Here is a 24,450-nt window from a genome sequence, read left to right as displayed (position 1 = left end):
AAGTTTACCACAGTTTGGCCACCAGTCGTTGCTATTCTTACATATAGCAGCACTGTTTTCACATTATATAACAGTACTTTTATATCACTCTCTCATAGGTTATTTATTGTAGTTTTTCCTAGACTACTGTATATAATCGCTGATTTAGTTATATACTGAAACGCTGATTTAGTTATATACTGAAACGTGTGTGTGTGTGTGTGTGTGTGTGTGTGTGTGTGTGTGTGTGTGTGTGTGTGTGTGTGTGTGTGTCCTGCAGAAAGAATATGCACTGACACATAACCCACGTGGGACGTGTTTGATCATTAGCAACGAGATATTCTCTACGATGGATAAGCGAAAAGGAACTCTGAAAGATGTGGGTATGTATCGCTGCTTTAGTGATCAGATCTGATATCATACTGATAGAAGTCAACACTTGTCATCTATATTTGATTTGTGCTTTAATGATATATAAAAACATTATCTCTCTCTCTCTCCCTCTTCCCTCTTTCTTCCCTTATCGTGTCACACAGAGGCCCTGAAACAGGTGTTCTCCATGCTGGGCTTTGAGGTGAAGATACGCACCAACAAGACAGCAGATGAGATCCGTCATTTGATGAAAAAACTGGGAGGACAAGATTTCACGGAGGCAGATGCTTTGGTAGGTGGTGTTCAATATCTATAAAGAGGTGTCAGTCTTTCACTGTGCATTCCTGTTTTCACACATTCTGCCTCTGACATTAGGTGGTGTGTGTGCTGTCTCACGGGGACAAGGAATGCGTGTTTGGTACGGATGGTGAGAAGGTGTCCCTCGAAGAACTGATGGAGCCCTTCAAAAGCAACAAAGCCCCCACCTTGGCAGGGAAGCCCAAGCTGTTCTTCATCCAGGCGTGCCAGGGGAGAGACGAACAGGAGGGAGTGATGCTGTCATCCCCGACACCTAGGGTAGGTGGTAAAATACAGGCAGACGCAGACCTTCACCATCCCAGACGACACGTGATGGTCCCAGGCGACGCAGACTTCCTGATAGGCATGGCGACCGTAAAGGGGTGTGTCTGCTTCCGTGACGAAAAGAAAGGTTCCTTCTACATCCAGGAGCTGTGCAGACAGCTTAAAAGTGCAGCAGACAGGTGAGAGGGAGTTTCCAACAACTGTGTCTTTGAATTTACAAGCCTTATGTCACCTGAAATAATTAACACATATTTGCAGATTTATTCACAATCACAGTACATTCAACATAAATCCTATTGTTCTACTTTTTTCACGTCCTCCTAATAATAATAATGATATATAAGATTATCGGTGAAAGATTAAGGCTTTACTCTACTGTGTCCTAACAGAAAAAAATACATCATTAGAGTCCTGACAGACGTGAACCATGAGGTCAGCAATGCACAGGTTAAGGACGATAAAGGAAAGTACTGCATTCAAATGCCAGAAATTACGACCAGACTCACCAAGAAACTCAAACTCAACCTCATCTGAGACAACGAGGAGCGCGTGTATCAAGTCCTGGGATTGACAGTTTTCCAAGTGAATAAAACCTGTGTACAGAATGAACATAACTCAATCATTTTCTATTTAATGTTATTTGAAGTGGGTTTTGCTGTATCTCACACATGACACGCAAAAGATGCAAATGCAATCCACATTGAGATGTGATGTTTAAACATGAACTAGGAAAGTGTGCTCCTCTGCGCGCATGTCTCTGCCAGGCCGGGTTGACCTACGCATGGCCCGCAAATTTTGGAAGGCCTTCAGACAATCGGCATGGTATAGGCTATGAGAAATCTGACTTCATGATCACATGACTTCAGAGATAATGTGTGGTTTTGGACGAAACACAAAATGTCTGGCTTTATCACATAGGTTACCAAGTCTTTATTTACCCCGGTGAAAGATTGTAGGAAAAGAAAATATAGTCTCTAGCCTTAGGGATGCCGTGACCATTGATCATTATGATGTGATGAGAATACATGGCTCTGATGATGAGTTGAATTTAAATGCATGTGTTTTACATGGACTTTGGATTGTAGATTATGGATAGCAAGTATTTTTGTTTTGCCAAACTCGACTGAAAAACACTTATGAGTCCACTCCTCTTGTTTTTTAAAAGTGCTACAGTGTAAATAGACATGGTTTTGACTTCACTTGACATTATGAGTGAAAAAAGTGCAGTTAAAGCAGCTCATTATTACATGTTTACAGCTCTACAAACAGGAATTGATTAGCTGTATAATGTTATCACCATTATGTAAATGTATATGAACTTTGGTGTTTGGGAAATCAGTCATCATGAGTGACAAGTCACAAGTTCAGTGTTTAATGAGTGATTCATGGTCTCTTGGAAGAGCCCAGTTATGTTGGTTGGTATTGTAACTATTATCTTAATCTTATATTCTTTGAAATACGTCAAAATGTCAGGGTCATGTTTGTACTTTTTTAAGAATTGTAATCTGTATGGTTCTATTGGTGGCCTTAGACTGATAAATTGAAATGTAATCTGTAAGGTTGTATTGGGCCAGAGTGGACTTGATTGTAAATTATTGAACCAGTCTATAACAGTATGTATAATCAGATGCTATGCTAAAGTGCCTTCAATAAATGCATAATCTAAAATTGTAACTATTGACTTGGTCACTATTCTTCACATCAAGGTGTTTCATATCTGTGGTGGATGAATGTTACTCCTGGTGAACAATATGACATATTGGGCAGCTTCAACATTCTGAAAGGCTGGCTCTATACAGTGTTCATTTTGTCCACTAAGACTAAAAGGTAAGGTTTTTCACATTTAGTCGACTAAGACTAGACTAAGGCTAAACAATTTCAGAAGACTAAAATAGGACTAAAACTAAATGGTGTGTTATTCAAAGGACTAAGACTAAGACAAAAAGACAAAAAGACTAAAAGACTAAGGTTTTTGATATTTAGTCGACTAAGACTAGACTAAGGCTAAACAATTTCAGAAGACTAAAGTAGGACTAAAAGTAAATGGTGTGTTATTCAAAAGACTAAATAAAAATTTGCTGTCAAAATTAACACTGGCTCTATAGCCATAAACCAACATTTCCTTGTAGTAAATGTATTATGTTACAGTACATGTGGGAAACCAGTAGGAGTGAGGAGAACGGAGCGGGAGTGCCCGTTTCTGGCCGGAGGGGGTAATAACATTTTTTTTTTAAACACGACGGCGAGCGGGAGGCCGAGGGGCCTGCAGCAAGAAAAAGACAGTGCAAATAGCCCCATAGAACTTACCACATTTTCCCTAAAGCCAAAAAAGTCACTTTCCATTTCATGGCACTCAAATCTAAGAAGGTCTATGAGGGAGAGAGAGCAGTGGTAGAAACCTGTACTTTGTGCAGGACTTGGATGAAGACAAGAAGCTGGAGGTCTTCAGTCATGAGTGGACAAGTTTCCCAGCCTCCCTGTTGGAGGCAGATCCATCCCTTGACCAAGGTTATGCCATGCGTAGGGGAAGAAGGCTGACTACTTGGCTGCTATCAAGACTTCCCTTGGCAGCTACAACAGCTGTACATTATCTCTTATATTTATCTATATCTGGTGCACTATATGTATTGAGCATTGTCCCTCTAGTTGTCCCCCCTTTTTTAAATAAAGAAATAAAATAAAATTAAGAAAAATTACAAAAAGATAATTTTCCAATCCCTTTCCATGTCACATGGTGCAATTAATTATTTGCAAAAGATGTAAAGGTGCTTGGGTGTCACAGTGGTAAAGTGCATGCCCACTACCACAGAGTCTGTGGCTTTGAAGCCAAATCAGCTGCATTTTCACAATATTCATCTGTGGAGTCAAACTAAATGTAATGCCTCAACTCTACCATTCCAAGTGCTTGTCAGGTTGACCGGGTCCCCGGTTCAAATATGATTATTTTGGGGGGTCCCCGGTTCAAATATGATTATTTTGGGGGGGGCCCCAGTTCAAATATGATTTGTTGGGGGGTCCCCAGTTCAAATATGTTTATTTTGGGGGGTCCCCAGTTCAAATGTGATTATTTTGGGGGTCCCGGGTTCAAATATGATTATTTTGGGGGGTCCCCAGTTCAAATATGATTATTTTGGGGGGTCCCCAGTTCAAATATGATTATTTTGGGGGGGGGGCCCAGTTCAAATATGATTATTTTGGGGGGGCCCCAGTTCAAATATGATTATTTTGGGGGGGCCCCAGTTCAAATATGATTTTTTGGGGGGTCCCCAGTTCAAATATGTTTATTTTGGGGGTCCCCAGTTCAAATGTGATTATTTTGGGGGTCCCGGGTTCAAATATGATTATTTTGGGGGGTCCCCAGTTCAAATATGATTATTTTGGGGGGTCCCCAGTTCAAATATGATTATTTTGGTGGGTCCCCAGTTCAAATATGATTATTTTGGGGGGTCCCCAGTTCAAATGTTATTATTTTGGGGGGTCCCCAGTTCAAATATGATTATTTTGGGGGGTCGCAGCCTGAAAAGTTGGAGAACCACTGTGTTAGAGTATGTAGTTGGTCTCCCTGCTCTTCTATAGACACATGTACATATCATTCATCATAATAGCGAAAATATCACCCATTCTCTTGATCATGATATGATTATCCAATCGGATTTAAAGTCATCGTGAAATGGCTTTATTACTAACGTTTTTAATAAGTTTAGCTCAGAAATGAGGGTGTGTTTTGATGTAACCAATCATAGTGTCAGCCGACAGTCCAATTCCCTCCGAGCTATGGGATCGCTGATACACACACACACACACACACACACACACACACACACACACACACACACACACACACACACACACACACACACACACACACACACACACACACACACACAGTGATCAGAGCGCAGCTGAGGGACAGAGAGGGACTCAGGGCTCTTTAGTGTAGGTCTACTGCATTGCTTATTTCTCACCTCCAATGTTTTCAGATACATATTTTAATGTACTGTTTGAGTTTAAAACAAATAATGCACCGTCTGACGTCATTTAGAGTAGATAAAGAACGTAGTAGACCAATTGTGTCTCCCTAATTAAAATCAGGTCCGAGTGGAGGAAGAGTGGCGGCACGACGGGACCTTCACCGGGTATGGTCTCCGGCCTCCAGATACAGATACGGGAAGTAAACCAGAGATGACATGTCTTTCTTTTCTTTTGTCTTGGACTGTAGTACAGTAGTTCTCTTTTCCAGAAGGTGGCATGCCAATCTCCTGTTCCGAGGTCAGTTTCTCATAGCTTCATTTTGATTGGCTCAGCAGCAGCATTATTTCAACCGGAAACGCAAAATGACGGTGTTGTGTGTGTCCAATTCACTGGTACCACCCGGTTGTGCTCACCGGGGGGTGGCGATGACGTGGTACTTGCGGGGCACACTAGCGAAGCTGCTGAACTCCGGGCTGAGGTCGATGTTGTCTGGACCAGCGCTGCAGGAGAAGGTGAAGCGCTGCAGTAATGATACGATGAAAATGAACAGCTCCATGCGCGCCAGAGACTCTCCGACACACGCCCTCTTGCCTTGGGAGACACACAGACAAACACAATGATAAAGACCTGCAGGAGATCAGAGGGTATAGGCCTACTGTAAACAACGTTTGTCTGGTGGTCTTACTGCAAATACATACAGTATATATATATTTAACAAAAACAAAATCAGACCCCTTGAAATATTTGCCTGAAGTTCATGCTATTCTGCTATGACCTCCAGAATGCTGCAAATAGGTAGGTGTGGTTCATTGGCGGAAACCAAACAATGTTTACAGAAACTGAATAATCTTTGGTGAGGCAAAATTGGAAATAAATCACAGATGTATTTCATTGACATGCTGTAAGAAAATTTGCTGAAATTGTAATTAATTGACCTATATTGTTGTAATCAATGATTATGTTTCATCCAATAAAATGCATCAACATCAGTTGGATATATTCAACAACCTCAATAATATGAATCACTGAACCTAGGCTCACCAACAGCAGGTGTAACAGTACACACATTATTCATTTTTACTTTTAAAGGTGCATGTCATTTGTATCCACTAGAGGGTGCTTGTGTTCAATTAAAATCGACTGCATCATGTAAAATATCTACAGTTCTAGCATAAACCTGGAGAAATCTGCAGGAAAGTTGGAAAAAATGTTTGAGATAATCTCCTTAATGCAAGTGTATGCCTGAGGTATTCTGTTTTAGTAAAGTTCTTCACTCCAGACTCACATACATCCATCACAAACATCCAAGTACAGGTCAGGTGTCCTGTGTAAGCTCCCAGTGATAATTACAAAAACACATGCACCAAGAGTTCAGAATTTGGTCAGAATGTATTGAGAGGATAGCCCCTTGAGATGCAGCATCTCATTTTAGAGGGGGTCCTATGCACATACGTAAAACATTAAATACAGTACAAGTACACAATACACAATACACAATACACACATGTACAGATACAGTTAGCTTGCTCACCCTCTTTCCACCCGACAGAGACGATGTGGATGTTATTTGGAGTGATTCATTGGGGCCATGCTCATCCTCAGAGTTAGACATGGAGATGATATATTATTTACATCAGTGGTTCTCAAAGTGGAGTCCAGGGACCCCCAGGGGTCCTTAACAGGGGTTCCAGGAGGTCCCCAGCAAAATGAGTAACAGTTTATATTTTTTGCTATTATTTCACCCTGACACTGAAAATGTTTGAGAACCACAAGTACAAAAATTGAAGGTTTTGAAATTGCAAATATGTAGAGTAATACTGCTCTCTGACAAGACAAGCCGGTGCTCTTTCGTCCCTGCCTGGAACAAAATATTTTGAGATGGGGGTCCGTGGCCAAATACATTCAAAAGTTTGAGAACCACTGATATAGCAACATACTTTTTTTTTCAGAAAACTGTTAGGATTTAGAAGACAAAAGACATTTGTAGAATCAGCCTCAGGTCTTAAAGGGGAATTTTGCCCCACAGTTTTCTTACCTTTTCTATGATGTTATGATATCCTAGGTCCTAGGATGAATGGTACAGTAGAAAAAAAAATCATAACTCCATCCCGGTTCCACCACAGCTAAAAGCATGCGCCTATGGGCCTTGTGCTTGATCGCATATTTTGATAGCTTTTCTTGGTAAGATTTGACGTTCATAGTGACAGAACACTATGCAGCGTGATTGTCTTGAATGCGCCCCACTGGAATTCTCGACCCGGGATGGAGTAAAAATGTTCTACTGTACCATTCATCCTCGGATATCATCATAACATCATAGAAAAGGTAAGAAAACCGTGGGGCAAAATTCCCCTTTAATGGGTAAAGTTGTTCTGTCGAAACGGACGGCTCTGTACAGTATAGGGCCTGGAAGATGGCGGTGCCAAAACAAATAGGTTAGTGGTGTGTGCCCGGAGGTTGGCACTGAGCCAAATGTGAAATGACACCAAAGGTATCCTTTAACAATTAGTCAGCTGTGGCTGTAGCCCAAACAATCCCACTCTGAATGGGCTCCGTGCCAAAGGGGCACAATGCCATTGAAGTGCAGATATCTTAGGTGTCCGGGCGGGTGCAGGGGTAAAGTTCCCTGTCTGCCACCATGGAGACTAGGGGTTCGATTCCTGCACCACAGTGCCTCTCTGGTGCTTCAACCAAACAACTGTTGGTCGTGTTATGGGGAGGGAAGCTGGCAGGGGAGGGTCTTCTCCGTTTCTACACTAGGTCTCTTAGATCAGCAGATCATCAGAAGCTCCTCAAAGTCCCATGCACCCACTTGAAGTTAAAAGGCTACCTCTACCGGTTAGGTCTGCACCCTCCTTGGATATTTTTAAAAGCAGACTTAAAACGCCCCTTGTTTTCCCTGGCCTTTTAAAAACCTCCTGCCTCATGGAGAATGTTGGACACTTCTTTATGTGCTTTGTAAACTCTTTTTTCAACCTCAGCTATTTGTCTTCCGGTTTGGATTTGTATGCTCTGTATTTGATGCTTTTTGTGTTTTAAATTTGATGTTTTGTGTGTTAAAATCTTCATGCTGTGCTGTTGTTCTTAAATGTGCTTTATAAATACATTTGACTTGACTTTACTTGACTTGGAGAGTGGTAGGTAGAGTTTGGTCCCCCACACAGGGGAGACCTGGGTTCAAATCCTGACATGGATTGCAGCTTTAAATCATTGTGTGCAGTGCAGGGCTGTACTGTACCTGCAGAGAAGGGCAGGAAGGCAGGGCTCTTCTTAAAGTTGCTGTTGTGGTCCAGGAAGTGCTCTGGGTTGAAGGACCAGGGCGTGGCCCACTGGCCTTTCTCTCTCAGGATGGTGTGCAGCATGGGGAAGATGAGTGTTCCCTGTGAAAACGGGGAAAATCTCAACAATGAGGTGCTGGATATAAAAATCCTTAGTTACCACAAAGGGGCCTCCTAATTTTTGTGTGTTAGGAACGTTTATTTTTTTTATAATAATGGTTGAATATACACATTGACATTAATCCAACATATTATTAGCAAATATAATTTGTAATTAAACAAACAAACAAATAGAAATACATAACACTGATGATAGTGCTGCCAAACAAATCTATGAAGCCAACAGAGCTGCGATGGTATCCAAGCAGGAACTAAAGCGCTATGCCCCTTGGCAGTCTAGGGAGAAGGAAAATCAGTGGGAACGAATCCGTGGAATGTGAGTATCTGGGTTGTAAGGCCAGCTACCCAGGAACTGCATTGATGCTTCGTCTCTTAGGCTCGCTGCTTATTAGAAATGGGAATTCAGAAATATGTTTTAAAGATATTTTTTAAAATATTTCCGTGAACGGAAATGACAAACGAAACAACGCTTTCGGGAGGTGTAGTTCCACACTCTTTATAGCATGTGGAGATTGTCGAATAGTTGTCTGGCCACACAAGACGACTGGAATAGAGGATATTATTATCAGCTATGGAATATGTCAAGTCAAGACAGTCTTGTCTTGGGTTCAAATCCAACCAAATGGTTCCATTTGTAAACTCTCAGAGTTACAGACCTGTAAGGGTCCATTTGGAACCCCCTCAGGTAGCCCAGAGGGTTCCTGGACCTCACTTTGGGAACCACTATGTATGCAATACTGTATGTATGACCGAATTTGTGTTCATACACATTTTTTATAAAGGTCAAAATGGTATCGATAAAAAAATAAAATGATTCGTTAAAGGGAACTGTTAAGGAATCGGACAGTTAAAGGAGAATTTTGGACTAAGGTTTTCTTACCTTTTCTATGATGTTATGATATCTTAGGATGAATGGTATAGTAGAAAAAAAATCATAACTCCATCCCGGGTCCGCCACAGCTTAAAACGTGTGCGGATAGGCCTTGCGTTAGATCACATATTTTAATAGCTTTTTTTTTTGTATTTTTTTGTGAGATCTGATGTTCATAGTGAGAGAACACTATGCAACCAACCTAAGTCTCGCTAGACGAGATTGAAATCTCGACATTTCAATCTCGTTTTTTTTTGTTTTTTTTGGACAGTGTTCTGTCACTATGAACGTCAGAACTCAAAAATCGTTAAGGAACCGGAATAGTTAAAATCATGAAGGATTCCAACCCTAGTCTTGACAGAGAGTACGTCTCAGTCAAGATGTACTACTGTGATAAAGTAGTACATCTTTAGTGATAAAGAAACGGTGGGATACCTTGGGGATAGTGTAACCCCTGTAGGAGATGTATTGTGTTGCATAGATACCGCTTAGGGATGGTGTAGCCCCTGTAGGAGATGTCTTGTATTGCGTAGATACCTTTGGGATGGTGTAGCCCCTGAAGGAGATGTCTTGTATTGCATAGTGAGGAATGTTCATGGGGACAATATCCAGGAACCGCTGGACCTCATGAATCACTGCGTCCGTGAAAGGGAGGGACTTCCTGTCCTCCATATTTGGGCACCTCTCTTGTCCAATCACGGCATCAATCTCCTGCTGTATTTGCTCTGAACAAAGCAGGCAAAATTTACACACATGTCTTACACACAAAATGTCTTGGTGAAGTCAAATGAAATGAGAATGTTGCATATCAGGTCATATTTAATTAACCATTTGTGTATTGGCTGAAATTACACTCCTGACTCCTTTCAACTCACCCCCACTTAACCATTGAAATAATTTCCATATGGTGTACTAGACTTTGCAAAATGACAAAGATTTTTCAGGTATGTTTTGCAATGAAAACGTCTTCAGTTAATCCCGATTTATACTTCATATGTCATACGACGCCATCATGCGTCGGTGTTATGACCCTAGGGTCATATTGTGTATTTTCCTGTGTTTTCCCCCTTGTGTGTGTGTGTGTGTGTGTGTGTGTGTGTGTGTGTGTGTGTGTGTGTGTGTGTGTGTGTGTGTGTGTGTGTGTGTGTGGTGAGGAGTGAGTGATTTGGGTATCAGCTGGTGTGAATGGTGGCTGAGTGTGATTGGCTAACTAGTATGTAGATTCTCGCAGGTGATTGGCTCCTATCTTCTTGGGCGTCACTATAAAGCTTCCTGCTTCCAGAAGTTCAGATGTCTTTCTCCTAGCCAGCCTCCAAACACCAGTGTGCTTTAATTTGTTAATGTTCATGTGTTAAAGATTTGTGTGTAGGGGTGAGGAATCTCTTATGTGTTTGTAGTTGTTTTGTAGATCCCACCCTGAGGTAATATGTATATATTGTGTCATGACTTTTATCATAACTTAGTAAATAAATCCATCATGCTTGGGATTTTGAACATGTGTTGTCTGGCTGTTTGGGGACTGGGAAGGAGGGAGTCCATTATGTGTTGCGACCATAGGCTCCCCTAGGCCGGGTCGTAACAGTCGGGACATAGCAGATCTATAAACTCACAACTCATCACATCTGTGACGTGTTGTGAGCTTATAGATCAGTTATTTTCTGTATGGGACGGGATGACTTAGAGTAAATTAGGCCTTTCTTAGAAGAAAATGTGTTTTTCTTGGCCTTGTATTGAGTCACTTACCCAGTATGTTGGGGTACTAGTCACTTACCCTGTATGTTGGGGTACTGGTCACTTACCCTGTATGTTGGGGTACTAGTCACTTACCCTGTATGTTGGGGTACTGGTCACTTACCCTGTATGTTGGGGTACTAGTCACTTACCCTGTATGTTGGGGTACTGGTCACTTACCCTGTATGTTGGGGTACTTGATGAGCACGCTGAGCGTGAATCTGAGTGTTGTGCTGGTGGTCTCTGTTCCTGCCAGGTACAGATTTAACACGGTAGACACCAGGTTCTCATTGTGGAACTCTGATGTCTGGAGCTCCTTTTCCTAAACACACAAAAGTGTAAACAAACCATATAAGTGGTGGAGTAGGAAGCACAGGGGTTACATTACTTCCTGTCCTGTGCTTCCCCTTAATCCCCTAAAATATCAACTTAAACTTAAAATTCACAGCAAAATTATAAAATAAATAAAAAGTATTTACTGTTTGTTGTCACATCACAAGTTTACTCCAGGAATATGAATATAGATGAAATTATTTTGTGCAAGCTTCCTCCAAATTACAGTTATATTATTAAATAAATAATTGGTTATAATAAGAGTACAAGACTACATACAGTCTGTACTGTGATATTATCATGATCACGTGAGCCCACCACTCCTAATAGCTTGGAGGATGTGCAAATGTTCTGTAACAAATTCCCCAACAACAACAGCATATACAGTGTTCCAAAGACTCTTTTGCAACTTATCAAATAAGATATGAATTATACATAAATGTATGAGAATGTATGTACCCTCATTTTACATAAAGTGAGTAATAACGAAAACTGCCAAAGGCTGCAATGTGGATCTCAGACGTCATGTGACCAACCTGTGACATCAGTCACCGATGACATATCTATGATGTATGACTCCAAATTAGAGCAAAGTTTAATTCATACATTTCAAAAAGAATAAAACATGTGAATAAGATAAGGTTCTACTGTGGGCTGCTGGCAGTGTGACCAAGAAGTGTGGTGCTGATCGGTCCAGCATTCTGCTAATTTAGCTCCGGAGTTGATCTTGCAAAGCACTAGACCGATACAGACCGACCCTCTTACAGACAGTTAGCCTCCTGCAGATTCACTACGTAAAAAGACAAGTCAGTGTATCAATGTAAAATAGCATGAAATAGCTATAATGTCCTACAGTAATAATAGAACATCTATCAGAGGACCACATCAATCTCAAAATGTCTGACATGGACCCTATGCTCGGGCCTGAAGGCAGTAGCAGAGAGCGGGGAAATGCACCACTTTACTGTATCTGCCGAAAACGGGATATCAACAGCTTCATGATTGGCTGTAATAATTGCAATAAATTGTTCCACGGGCACTGTATGAATGTCACTGAGAAAGCGGCCACAGCGATCAGGGAGTGGTACTGCGTGCGATGTAGAGGTGAGAACCCTTCGCTGGAGGTAAAGTATCACTCAAAGGAAACTTGTGAGAAGGACACTGATTCGGACCGATTTGAAAAATACGGCAATCCAAGAACTCCCGAACATAAGTGTGAGATGCGACGTGGATCAAAAGCAAAACATTCTGTCCGCATATGTGGGGAATGTGAGCCCTGCAGAAGGACTGAAGACTGTGCTCAGTGTGACTTCTGCAGGGACATGAAGAGGTTTGGTGGCCTGGACAAAATAAGAGGGATGTGTCAATTGAGACAGTGTGAGATTAGAGGCAGGAAAACGTTGCATGTGAAAGACGAGGAGTTCACTTTGCAAGAGAGGCGGGAACGTTCCCCCCACAAACGTGGACACTGTCTGGATGACTACGACAGTGAGGCGGAGCTCCACCGGCAGTGCAAGGCAGCGGGAGGATATGATGACCTTAATGGACCCTGGATCAGCGATGAGGACGACCGGTGTCCTTTCAGTCCTGTCTTGCGTAAGAAAGCCGCGAAGGCGAAGCACGTCAAAAGACGAGACGAGACGTTTGACAAGAAAAAGGAGTCACGACGCCACAAACAGAAGCGAAAACACAAGGACAGAGTCAGGCGCAATGACAATGTGGACATGGTGAAGAAGAGGAGGAAGAAGGAGAAGGAGATGAAGCTACATCAGTGTCTGGGGCCCAGCTGTGTGGATGCAGCACGTCTCAACTCTAAATACTGCTCCGAAGACTGTGGCACGAAGTTAGCTGCCAATCGGCTCTACCAGATCCTGCCGCAGCGTATCCAGCAGTGGCGGCAGAATCCCTGCATCGCTGAGGAGCTCGGTAAGAAGCAGCTGGAGCGAATCCGTCGCGACCAACAGAACGTCCGCCTGCGCCTCACTGAGATGGAGCGACACTTTCACGAGCTGGAGGGCATCATCGCCAAGGCCAAGCAGCAGGCGGTGCAACAGGATGAGGAGGCGAGTAAAAAGGATAGTGAGGACCTGGAAATGACCTGTGTTTCCTGTGGTCAAATCAAAAAGTCAAAGGTGGCACTGAGACATATGCAGCAGTGTTACGCTAGATACGAGCGTAAGACCTCTTTTGGCTCCAAGTATCCGACAAGGATCGAAGGAGCGACCAGACTCTTCTGTGACGCGTACGACCCCCGGAGCGAGACGTACTGCAAAAGGCTTGAGGTTTTGTGTCCGGAGCACACTTCCAGAGGCCCCAAGACCCCGGTGGACGAGGTGTGTGGCTGTCCTGTAGTCAGGAACGTGTTTGAGCTGACCGGAGACCACTGCAGCCTCTCCAAACGGAAGTGCAGCAGGCATTACAACTGGGAGAAGCTGAGGAGAGCCGAGGTGGACCTGGAACGGGTCAGGGCGCTGTACAAGCTGGAGGAGCTCTCTGTGCAGGAGCATCGTGTCCAGACTGATATGAGCAACAGGACTGGTCTGCTCCCTCTCCTGTTGCATCAAACCATTCAGCATGACCCCTCCACGAGTGATCTCCGAAGCAACAAGGACAGACAGCCTGTGTCTGTTCCCCATGTCGTGCAATGATAGATATTGTATACCGTTACGTTACTGATCCTGTGGGGGAAATTCAGGCACCAGAGACAGACAGCACAGCTGTAAACGTTACAGATAGAGGGCAAAGAAGTACAACATGCAGAAGAATAACATCACAATAAAGACACCCTCAAACAAATCAGAATGAAGTATACCCTCTATACAATCATCCCGCCTTGTGGAGAACAAGAGACACCATCAATATTACATAATATTGTACATGATGCAAGAAAGTTTGAGCAATAAGAGATTTAACTGTAGATTTGACCCCTTTACAACATTTCAAATCCTTCTACCCCGGATTTCAACCCAGTTTCCTCTTTCCTGTGAAAGTGCTGACATTTTTACCATTAAGCTAATGGTAAAAATCACACCCAGTGTGAAGTGAGTGGTGCCTTTGATGAGTTCATTATGCGCATGTGTTGCACTCCTGTTTGTGTTTAATTTGTGTAACTGGTTGCATCTTTGTGTTGCAATCAGCTGCAGCTGTTGAGGCCATACACTAACATGTTGAGGCCGTCCGCAAACATACGGACACACACACAAAGTCAGTCCTTGTGAGTGGTTGGCACCACTCAAAAAATACTTGCTCAGGGGATACATTGAATCTTGACCATCAAGATATAAATGTACCTAGAGTACGAAAGTAGAAAGTACTTATTATGCAGAATGTCCCATTTCACAAGTTTTCAAATGTATAAAATGTATACAAATCTTTTGAAAATCGCACATCTGCTTGTAGATCTGCTATTTTCAAATGGCCGAAATGTATAGGGCTGAAGTGGTTAATGTATGTTTTGTAATAATAATCCAAATCTGCAAAGTAACTAAAAGTAAAAGTATAGAAAAAATGTCAAAGGACCTCAAAATGTTACTTAAAGGAGGAGTTCACCCAAAAGATGACTTATTTTCTATCAATTGCACACCCCATGAAGCCTTGAATTCATGGATTTATTTTTGTTTTTGTGGCATTCCTAAGCCAATAATTTGATGACCGGGTGTGTATCCGGTAGGAGACACAAATAATCTACTTTGTGTCTCGTACCGGATACATTAGCCGGTAGGAGACGGGAATCAAATTATTGGCTTAGGAATGCGACAAAAACAAAAATAAATCCATGGATTCAAGGCTTCATGGAGTGTGCAATTGATGGAAAATAAGTCATTTTTTGGGTGAACTACTCCTTTAAGTACAGTACTTGAGTAAATGTACTTAATTACTTTACACCACTGAAGCAGTTGCATGGATGTAAACAAAAGCCTATGGAGGATAACTGACCTGATTGTGCCTGTTGAGGAAGCAGTCGATATAATCACGGGGCGAGTCTGGATCCAGGGTCTCCTGGTGCTCTTTAATCTTCTCAGTGATGAAATCTCTCAGTTCATCAATGCCAGCAAAGAATGCGTGGTGTCGGCCTGGCAGACGCTCCATTAGCCAAGGAAAGACGTTGTACAGCTGCAAGAGATGACCAGAGGGGGACTTAGTGTGGACTGTCAGTCTTAATAATATCTCAAATTTATATAGCGCTTTTCTAAGTACCCAAAGTCACTTTCCATGGATGGCATGAGAAAACAACAAAGACAAACAAAGTTATTTGGGGGGGGGGAGGGGGGCGCTAAGACTAAAGGAATAAGATCAATAAGAATGATGAGAAGCGAGGGGGTGTGGAGTTAGCTGGGGAAAGCCATATTGAAGAGGTGGGTTTTGAGGGTGGTTTTGAAGGTTTGGAGGGTGGGGGTTTCTCGGTTCTCGGTTTCTGGGGTGTCACTCGCCGAACATAGTAAAAGCTCTATGGTCTACCGGCTTGTAAGTCTGATATTTTTGGGCGGTGTAACCGCCCCTATATGTGAGGTTGGGACATTGACATTTGCTGCACTATGATTGGCCACCCATTGTACCCCCCTAACCTTGCACTGTGATTGGCCACCCATTGTACACCCCTAACCCCTACACATTCAATGCAAATCTATACTTTTCTTTAAGTGAGCTTCCATCACTTTGATGACCACTAGCTGCACTGTGATTGGCTGACTCTATTCAGCACTGTGATTGGCTAGCGAGGCACATGACACATGTGCATAGTCCTATAAATAGGACTATGCACTTAAAAAAACACATTTATGTTTTTTTTTAAGTGAGTCATGGGTCTGCGATGACCACTGTGACCACACCGCCCGCTTCACACTGGGTGTGATTTTTGGGGCGGTGTAACCGCCCCCTATAAGTGAGGTTTGGACACTGACCAATCCTGCACCGTGATTGGCCAATCTATCTATCTATATATACATTTCTAAACCCAAAACCCCCCAAAAAAACCCTGCCACTGTGTGGGACTAAACACAAAAACAACATATCAATGTCACTAACAAGACACGCCACAACGTGCAGAATTACTACGCGCAGTCTGTAGGCCACTTCATACTGCTCAGCACACATCTGCCCCCTCGCAGCATAATTAATTGCGGCCAACACAAACTCACAACATTACAGTCGGCCATGTTGTTCCTTAGCGTCATCGCCGACCACCGCCCAACGAGACCCAAGTGAGGTCAGACAACACACTCCATATTTGGGCATAGCTCCATTGGGAACATCTCCTATTATGGCTTTATATAACCGCCCAACGAGACCCAAGTGAGGTCAGACAACACACTCCATATTTGGGCATAGCTCCATTGGGAACATCTCCTATTATGGCTTTATATATTATAGAGACCAACAAACACAAAGCACCGCGCAGCGGCTAGGGGGGAGGGGCGCGCAGCGCCCCGACCCTCTAGTAGTCTACAAAGCAGTCTACAACCCTAACCCTTCCACAGTCAATGCAAATCTATACTTTTGTAAAGTCAGCCAATCACATTACAGCTAGTGTCATCACCACTAGCTGTAATGTGATTGGCTGACTTTGCAAATTCATGAGCGAACATGAGCTTTGCTTGGAGCCCATAACTTCTAAAATCCACCCCTGGTTAAGTGACTATTTATGTTGCCCATAATCACGTCTCACCTGTCCCCAGGGGCTGCTAAAGAACTTGATGGTGTTACTGATGATCGTCAGCAGGTGGAGGAAGTTTGGGTCGTCGTAGGAGAAGTGCTGGCCGAACACCAGGCAGCAGATCACGTTGGACACCGTACAGCTCAGGAAGAACGTGGGGTCAAAGGGCGCGCCTGTGTTCAGGGAGAAAGATGCAACACGTGATGCAACCATCTCACATGTTTCAACTGATGTGGGCCTCGCCCTCTAATGCAGTGATTATTCTTAAGGACCCCAATCTGTGTTCATTTTTGTGTTTCTGTTTATTAAAGATCAGGAGAGACTGTTACTGAACAATCACTCTATAGCAATAATTACTGTCACAACTCTTTAACTTTTAAACAAAAAACTTGTTTCAAAGTTACTTATCCTTTAACAATTTGTACACTCTCAGACTTACAGAGCTGGCTATTTGGCTCCAAAATATCAATCATTTAGCTCGGGACCCCATCAAACCCCATCAAGGACCCCTGGGGGTCCTGGTGACCCCATGTTGAGAACCAATGCTCTAAGGGACTGTATCTGGAAAAAAGAATACTCATGTGGATCTCTGGCTCTCAACTCGTCTTCAAATGCAAGAAAATACTTGAATGGGAATCGATGTAACAACGTTTTGGTATATTAGATCAGTGGTTCTCAACCAACATGATTTTCAACAAACTATTCTATAGAAACTGTCAAACATTGGCCAAATTGTCAAATAATATAAGAAAGAGGCACAAATTGTGTAAATAGTCAATCTACAAACTCAACAACTCACAACTCATGAGCTTGTAGATCTGCTATTGTCCCAATATTTATCTGTGGAACCGAGTCAAACTAAATGTAATACCGCAACTCTTATAATTCCAAGTGCTTCTCTTTTTTTAATGGAATTCTTTTGAAAATAACTTGATAAAAAAAAAAAAAGTAAAACAAAATTGGCATTGTTTTGAAAATCTTTTGAAATAATAATAATTAAAAACGAACTGTCGGTTCCGCCGTGGGGTGGCGCTACCCCGTCCCATAGCATTGGACAAAAGACTTGTGTCCGGTGGTGTGGGTCGAGGATTTTGACAGCGCCAGTCCAGGGTCAGGGGCTGCAGGGGCGTGGGGCCCTCCTCGCTGCAAATTGCTGTCCTTTCCTAATCGGGGTGGTGGGATCCGTGCTAGGGATTTTTGCTGTGCCCCCCCCGATAACTATACTCCCCTACTTCTGAAGCTTTACCACTTGATATTTTTTATTTTTACCTTTTGTTTTATTGTTCTTGTTTTCTGTCTTACGCTTATGATTTTCTGTACGTACACTGTTTTGTATGTAGGGATGAGTCTGTTGTAGTCTGTTGTTGTAGTCTGTTGTCTAAATGTAAACCGGAAAATTGCAAAAATAAATGATTGAAAAAAACAAACAAAAAATGAACCCTAACCCTAACAGTGAGACTGCTGTGTTCATGATTTGAGGCATTTTGTTCAAAACGAAGCACACCTGCAAACTTTGGAAGCCAATCTTAGCCAATCAGGATGGAATATGAAAAATGTAAATGACCCGTTTGGTTTAATGACTACAGAGATATTGTGTACCGATTTGCGTGATGTTTGAACAAATCTGTAGGAGTACTGTCAAAAAATGTGTTTGTAAAAAGTGGCCTCCTGGCGGCTCTATAACAGGCCCATGTGAAAAGGTTTCGCAGTGATCAAGCCAACAGATTAGCTGTTCACAGACGGACACACACACACACACACACACACACACACACACACACACACACACACACACACACACACACACACACACACACACACAAACACTCACATGGACAGACAGGGTGCAAAACATAGGCTCAGTCTAGGCCTGGCGGAGACAACAATAAATACATGTTACCCATAATTCCTCTCAATAGAGTAGTGTGGTGCATTGTGTTTATCTGCAGAAGCACATTGCCCTCTCGCTGTATTTTGGTGTTTTCACTGTTTATTTTGGTAGCCCCGTCTACCAAAACAAACACCAAAATACAGGCGAAACAGCAGTGTGTTTGTGCAGGTAAAGACCTCCACACTACTCCCAGTGGCTGATGACTGCTGGTATACAGGGAAATGAAGGGTACGAAACGTATTCATTGTTTTATTATGTAAACACAGGGCAAAGTACTATGCCTTTACTGTACACAAACCTTTGGTGCCCTCTATGCGTGCTGTGAGGTGTCTACTCTCCTCCTGGATCCACTGCTCCATGCCTTTCCGTCCCATCCCAAAGTCTCTGAGCGTGGTGAGGGTGAAGCGTCGGAGCTGACGGTGGCGCTCGCCATTGCTGATGGCTAAACCTGAGACAAACATTACGGAATTCAAAATAGATTATTAATTTTATCATGATGCAAATATTAGCAACTTTCATAGACACAGTTTAGGTTGCTATTGCTATTTTTGAAGAAAAAATATTTAAACAAAACAGGAATGCCAGGTTACAAGCAATTAAGTGTGTCTGTGGGTTTTCTAATATTGAAGCAATGTGAACAGCTTGTGACTAAATAATAAATACATTAGTTCCACAGATTCTTCTTCTTACCATTTCCTGAAAAGTAACGGTTGTGGATAAACACGGTTTCCACCTGAAAGCAACAATATTCGTGGGCATTCTGCTAGTTGACACATTATGAACTTGTAGATAGGCTATGTTTGGCAATTTTTTATGTTTTTCTTTCTTAAGTACCTGCATAACATGATGGTGTTTTGACCATAGTACATTATTGATTTTGAATATTGGTACCGGTCATTGTTGTTGCTAATTTCTCTGTATATTTAATAACAGGCTTTGTATATTAAAATTATTCGTCATTTGTCATCATCTACCCTCTACACTTTTTGTTTACAAAGCATAAAAGGCGAACTCTAGCAGATGTGACTAAGGGGCCCAAATGTGTTCTAAGAGCAGCCTTACGGGTCCATTTGGTTCCATTAGTACAATCTTGAAGTTACAGACCTGTAAGGGTCCATTTGGACCCCTGAAGGGCCCCAGACCCAACATTGAGAACCAGTAGTCTATATTAGTTTCTCTATGTTAATAGCATCTTAAGCTTTTTTGACCGTAGGATAGGATTATTGGCCTACTAATTTATATCTTGCCAGGTGTCTGAGACCACTTCATAGGTCACTATAGGGGGGTCGTTTTGTCTTCCTTTGAGGACATCGCGGGCCAGATTGAGACGGTCCACCGGCCGGTTCTAGCCCCCGGGCCGGATGTTACCCATTGTGCTACCTACTGTACCATATCCCCTGGTAGCTCTGATCATGAAGGGCAGTGTACCCATGGTGCTACGTATACCATATCCCCTGGTAGCTCTGATCATGAAGGGCAGTGTACCCATGGCGCTACGTATACCATATCCCCTGGTAGCTCTGACCATGAAGGGCAGTGTACCCATGGTGCTACCTACCATATCCCCTGGTAGCTCTGACCATGAAGGGTAGTGTACCCATGGTGCTACCTACCATATCCCCTGGTAGCTCTGACCATGAAGGGCAGTGTACCCCGGCCTGCAAAGTCATCAGCCCGCTCCACCAGGGCCTCCTTCACTGTGTCGTATCCCACCAGGAACACCGCCCGCTTGGGGCCCAGGTACACCGTCATCACCGGCCCGTAGGTCTCACTGAGCTATACACCCACGCGCACACACGCGTGCACGCACACACACGCACACGCACACACACACACCCACATACACACACCCACACACACCCACACACGCGCACGCACGCACGCACGCACGCACGCACGCACGCACGCACACACACACACACACACACACACACACACACACACACACACACACATCCAGGAACATACAGGCAGTGATGTAAAATAACTTCCACCACTATACTTAACCACATGAACCTAGCGTGACCTTATTGCATCCCCTATTCTGAATTGCAAACATTCAGTGAAAATAGCAGATCTACAAGCAACGTGTCACGTTGTGACGCGTGCCGTGACAAGTGGAAATCAGATGTTGCTAGAGTAGCTAAAAAAAGATCCACTCAAGTAAAAGTATCGGGGCAGCAGTGGCTATACTGTCAGAGTGTGGTTTTACTGGGCAGCTCCCAGTACAACAGTATACTGTCAGAATGTGGTTGCTGAAAAAGAGCACTTGTGCTCAGCACACCTAGCCTGGGTAAAACATATTTTTGAGAATAGGGGGCACTATAGGGCATCGCAGTTGCGGCCACTTCCGGGTTCCACTGCAAAATACTCAATGCATTTTTCCCATTGACATTTCCAAAAATATTTATATCAATTAATTTAAGCCTAGAATCAAGCCATCCAGGATCCTGGTGAATCATGACCATTAAACATTTTTTTCTGTGATTTATTTTATTTTATATTTAATTATATGATATACTATATTTAATACATACCCTTTGGTTTTGCCGTTTTCAAAAAAATCTTTTTCACAGAATCAAACGTTTTATGGTCATGATTCACCAGGACCCTGGATAGCTTGATTCTAGGCTTAAATTAATTGATATATAAATATTTTTGGAAATGTCAATGGGAAAAATGCATTGAGTATTTTGCAGTGGAACCAGGAAGTGGGCGGGAACTGCGATGCCCTATAACAGGTTGATCTAAAAAGAGGTTCTGATCTGGCATCCAGGGAATGTGTGCAAATTTTCATATTTGATTGATTGATTGAATACTTTAATAACAATTTGCAATAAGTACAGAGGTCGCCGCCACCGCTATGCCCTATAAACCACATACAATACTATAGAAGAGATCATCAATACTAGGAGCAGTAAAAGTATATATATACAGAAAAACAGTGGCTTTTTTTCTTCTGGCAAGCTAGAAGACTTGTCTAGGTCCAGTTTGCAAATTGCAGGTATTCTTAGTACTGGTGATCGAGTCACACTTTTTTATGGCTGGTGGTAGGGCAATCCACATTTTGGTGGCATAACAGACAGACAGACAGACAGACAGACAGACAGACAGACAGATAGTCATGCAGAGTCAGAGAGAGGCACACAAAGCATCATTTCCAGTATAATTTAGGACCTTGGTTCTCAAAGTGGGGTCCGGGGACCCCCATGGGTCCACAGGGGGGTTCCAGGGGGTCCCCAGCAAAATGTGTTAATATAGCATAACCATAATTTTAACCACTTTAACCTTTTATACTTTGGCTATTAAAAAATAGCAGATCTACAAGCTCATCGAGTGCCGCGCTACGAGCTTGTAGATCTGCTATTTTTGAAAAATCGTGAAAATGTGTGCACATCTTTCAATCTTTTTTTTAAAAAGGCGAACACTTTTAACACAAATCTTTGCTTCTGGGGGTCACTGGCACAACACATTTTGAGGTGGGGGTCCACGACCACATACATATCAATTTGGGGGTCCTTGACACGAAAAGGTTTGAGAACCACTGATGTAGGATACGGCTAATACAGTATGTTCCCCATTAATTACTGATTTACAAGATGTGTCTACATAGTGTGTCTGCTCACCTTGGCCAGGGTTTTAAAAGGGGCTCGTTTGTCCAGCTGGTGCAGGTTTCCAATGAGAGGAAGCGCTGTGGGTCCAGGAGGCAGGCGGTACTGTTTTCGCTTCTTCACAGCAAACACCCAGAGCAAGGCCAACAGCAGGCCTGTTAGCAGCAATGTACCTGACAGATCCATAACTCTTTGCACAGGATAATGTCACACTTTGACTTGTTGTACAATCCTTTAACAGAGAGTGTGTGTGTGTGTGTGTGTGTGTGTGTGTGTGTGTGTGTGTGTGTGTGTGTGTGTGTGTGTGTGTGTGTGTGTGTGTGTGTGTGTGTGTGTGTGTGTGCGTGTGCGTGTGTGTCACTGGTTGTTTAAACTGCAGACTGAACCTGAGCACTGTTGCCAGATTTTGCGAGAGAATTGAGCAAGGTCTAAGAAGGGACTAACACAATGTAACACATGAGCACTTATATATAAGTGATAAACAATGTATAAACCTATATACAAAGGTTATTTGAAAATAGCCGATCTACAAGCTCAGAACGTGTCACGCTTGTACATCTGCTATTTTCAAAGAAATCTTGGAAAAAAAGATGAGAGAACACAAATCTGGTCCTGGGGTCCCTGGCACAAAATGTTTTCAGATGGGGATACACGGACAGTTTAGCCCTACATATTAATGCGGGGGTTCTTGACATGAAAATGTTTGAGAACCACTGGTTTAAACAACATTAGGAAGCAAGCCCAAATAAGCGACTACACTTTAGAAACAAGCCAAAAAAAAGTTGAAAACCACAAACTACCAATATTTACAAGCCACTTTACAGAAAAACCAAGGACATGGCAACAGTGAACCTAAGCAGCATGTTTATACAGATCCAGGCCGATAAGCAAGCCTGTTGGAATGCGGTCAGGGGTGAACTTTACCTAACCTGACTCTGTCAAATGGAAGAAGCTTGCGACACACATTTTGTTTCACAGATTTCCGGAGGGAGGGGGGTTTACCAGGCTAGAACTTTACATAACCCGCCCTGATGTCAAAACCGCGCCTCCTTGGCGCTCATGAAGCAGTGATTCTCAACCTTTTTAAATGGTAAATGGTAAACGGTACATTTACATACTGTATACAGTATAGCGCCTTTATCCAAAGCACTTTACAAATGTGCGTTACATTCACCCATTCACACACACATTCACACACACTTTCACACACCCATCGGCAAGAGAGGAAACCAATTAAGGCACCTGCTTATCAGGAGCATTTAGGGGTTATTGTATTGCTCAAGGACACTTCGTCACTAAAGGTGACTCTCCACCAAACAGACTACTTCAGATTACAACAGACTACAACAGACTGGCAGTCTGTTGGCAAAAGTTGCCATTTAGTTCAGCACAAACTGTCAGCCGATGCGCACATTGTTGTGCGCATGCGTTAGAGCTGGCAGCGCTGGTCAGTGTTGCCAGGTCTGCTTATAAGCGACTTTGGGCTTGTTTTCCTGTAAAGTTGCTTACAAATATTCCTGGACCCCACGTTGAGAGCCAGTGTCATGAAAGCACATGCTCTATGGGGCCGCTTATGGAAGGAGAGAGATATGTCCGGGGGAGTATGTGCTGGGTACGTTTCATTGAAATGAGTGGCTGGTGATTTTCTATGCTATTGGTTCTTGAAGTGGGTTCTGAGGACTTTGAAAATATTTGAAAAATATCAAAAATGTTTGGACATTTCTGAATAATTTTGATTGGCACTGGCACAAAACATTTTCAGATGGGGGTCCGTGGCCAAATATATATATATCAATTTGGGGGTCTTTGACATGAAAAAGTTTGAGAACCTATGCCTCCTCCAGTTCTTATATAGCTCTGAGACAGATCCACCCCACCTGCCACAACTTGAACTTTATAAATAGATTTGAGTTGAAGAAATTGATTTTCCAATTCATTTTATTCTCATATACAACAGTATTAGCTGTTATGCTTGACTGAATGGAGTGTTCCTGAGACAGTAAACATGTTAATTTGCATGATAATTTGACATTGCATAGCAAACAATATTTTTATTT

At 42.8% G+C, this 24,450-nt stretch overlaps 4 protein-coding genes across 4 annotated transcripts in view; 2 read left to right on the top strand and 2 right to left on the bottom strand.

Moving 5' to 3' along the window:
* LOC311049831 (galectin-4-like) overlaps window positions 1–24,450 on the bottom strand; it is a 459,606-nt gene that overhangs the window by 275,810 nt on the left and 159,346 nt on the right. The gene's annotated exons all lie outside the window — the stretch shown is intronic.
* LOC311050475 (caspase-8-like) lies at window positions 276–5,119 on the top strand (the record flags this gene model as incomplete). The annotated part of the gene is made up of 4 exons (XM_084064559.1): window positions 276–362; window positions 516–643; window positions 727–1,112; window positions 5,026–5,119. Exons 1-4 carry the CDS (start codon window positions 329–331, stop codon window positions 5,117–5,119), a joined length of 642 nt encoding a protein of 213 aa, XP_083920685.1. The 5' UTR covers window positions 276–328.
* Window positions 4,729–22,628, bottom strand: cyp2y3 (cytochrome P450, family 2, subfamily Y, polypeptide 3). The gene is made up of 9 exons (XM_084065117.1): window positions 22,409–22,628; window positions 20,396–20,558; window positions 19,081–19,230; window positions 16,904–17,064; window positions 15,175–15,351; window positions 11,086–11,227; window positions 9,712–9,899; window positions 8,144–8,285; window positions 4,729–5,496 (listed from the first exon to the last, which is right to left on the bottom strand). The coding sequence occupies exons 1-9, from the start codon at window positions 22,577–22,579 to the stop codon at window positions 5,315–5,317; spliced, it is 1,476 nt and encodes a 491-aa protein (XP_083921243.1). The 5' UTR covers window positions 22,580–22,628; the 3' UTR covers window positions 4,729–5,314.
* Window positions 12,135–13,886, top strand: LOC311050007 (CXXC-type zinc finger protein 1-like; the record flags this gene model as incomplete). The annotated part of the gene is made up of 1 exon (XM_084063974.1): window positions 12,135–13,886. The coding sequence occupies one exon, from the start codon at window positions 12,135–12,137 to the stop codon at window positions 13,884–13,886; it is 1,752 nt and encodes a 583-aa protein (XP_083920100.1).

Source organism: Gymnoscopelus microlampas, assembly GCF_963454915.1.
Source record: "Gymnoscopelus microlampas genome assembly, chromosome: 8".
In the NCBI taxonomy this organism is placed as follows: domain Eukaryota; kingdom Metazoa; phylum Chordata; class Actinopteri; order Myctophiformes; family Myctophidae; genus Gymnoscopelus; species Gymnoscopelus microlampas.
Note: the sequence above shows the minus strand (reverse complement) of the source record. Positions and strands in the feature narration are given on the sequence as shown.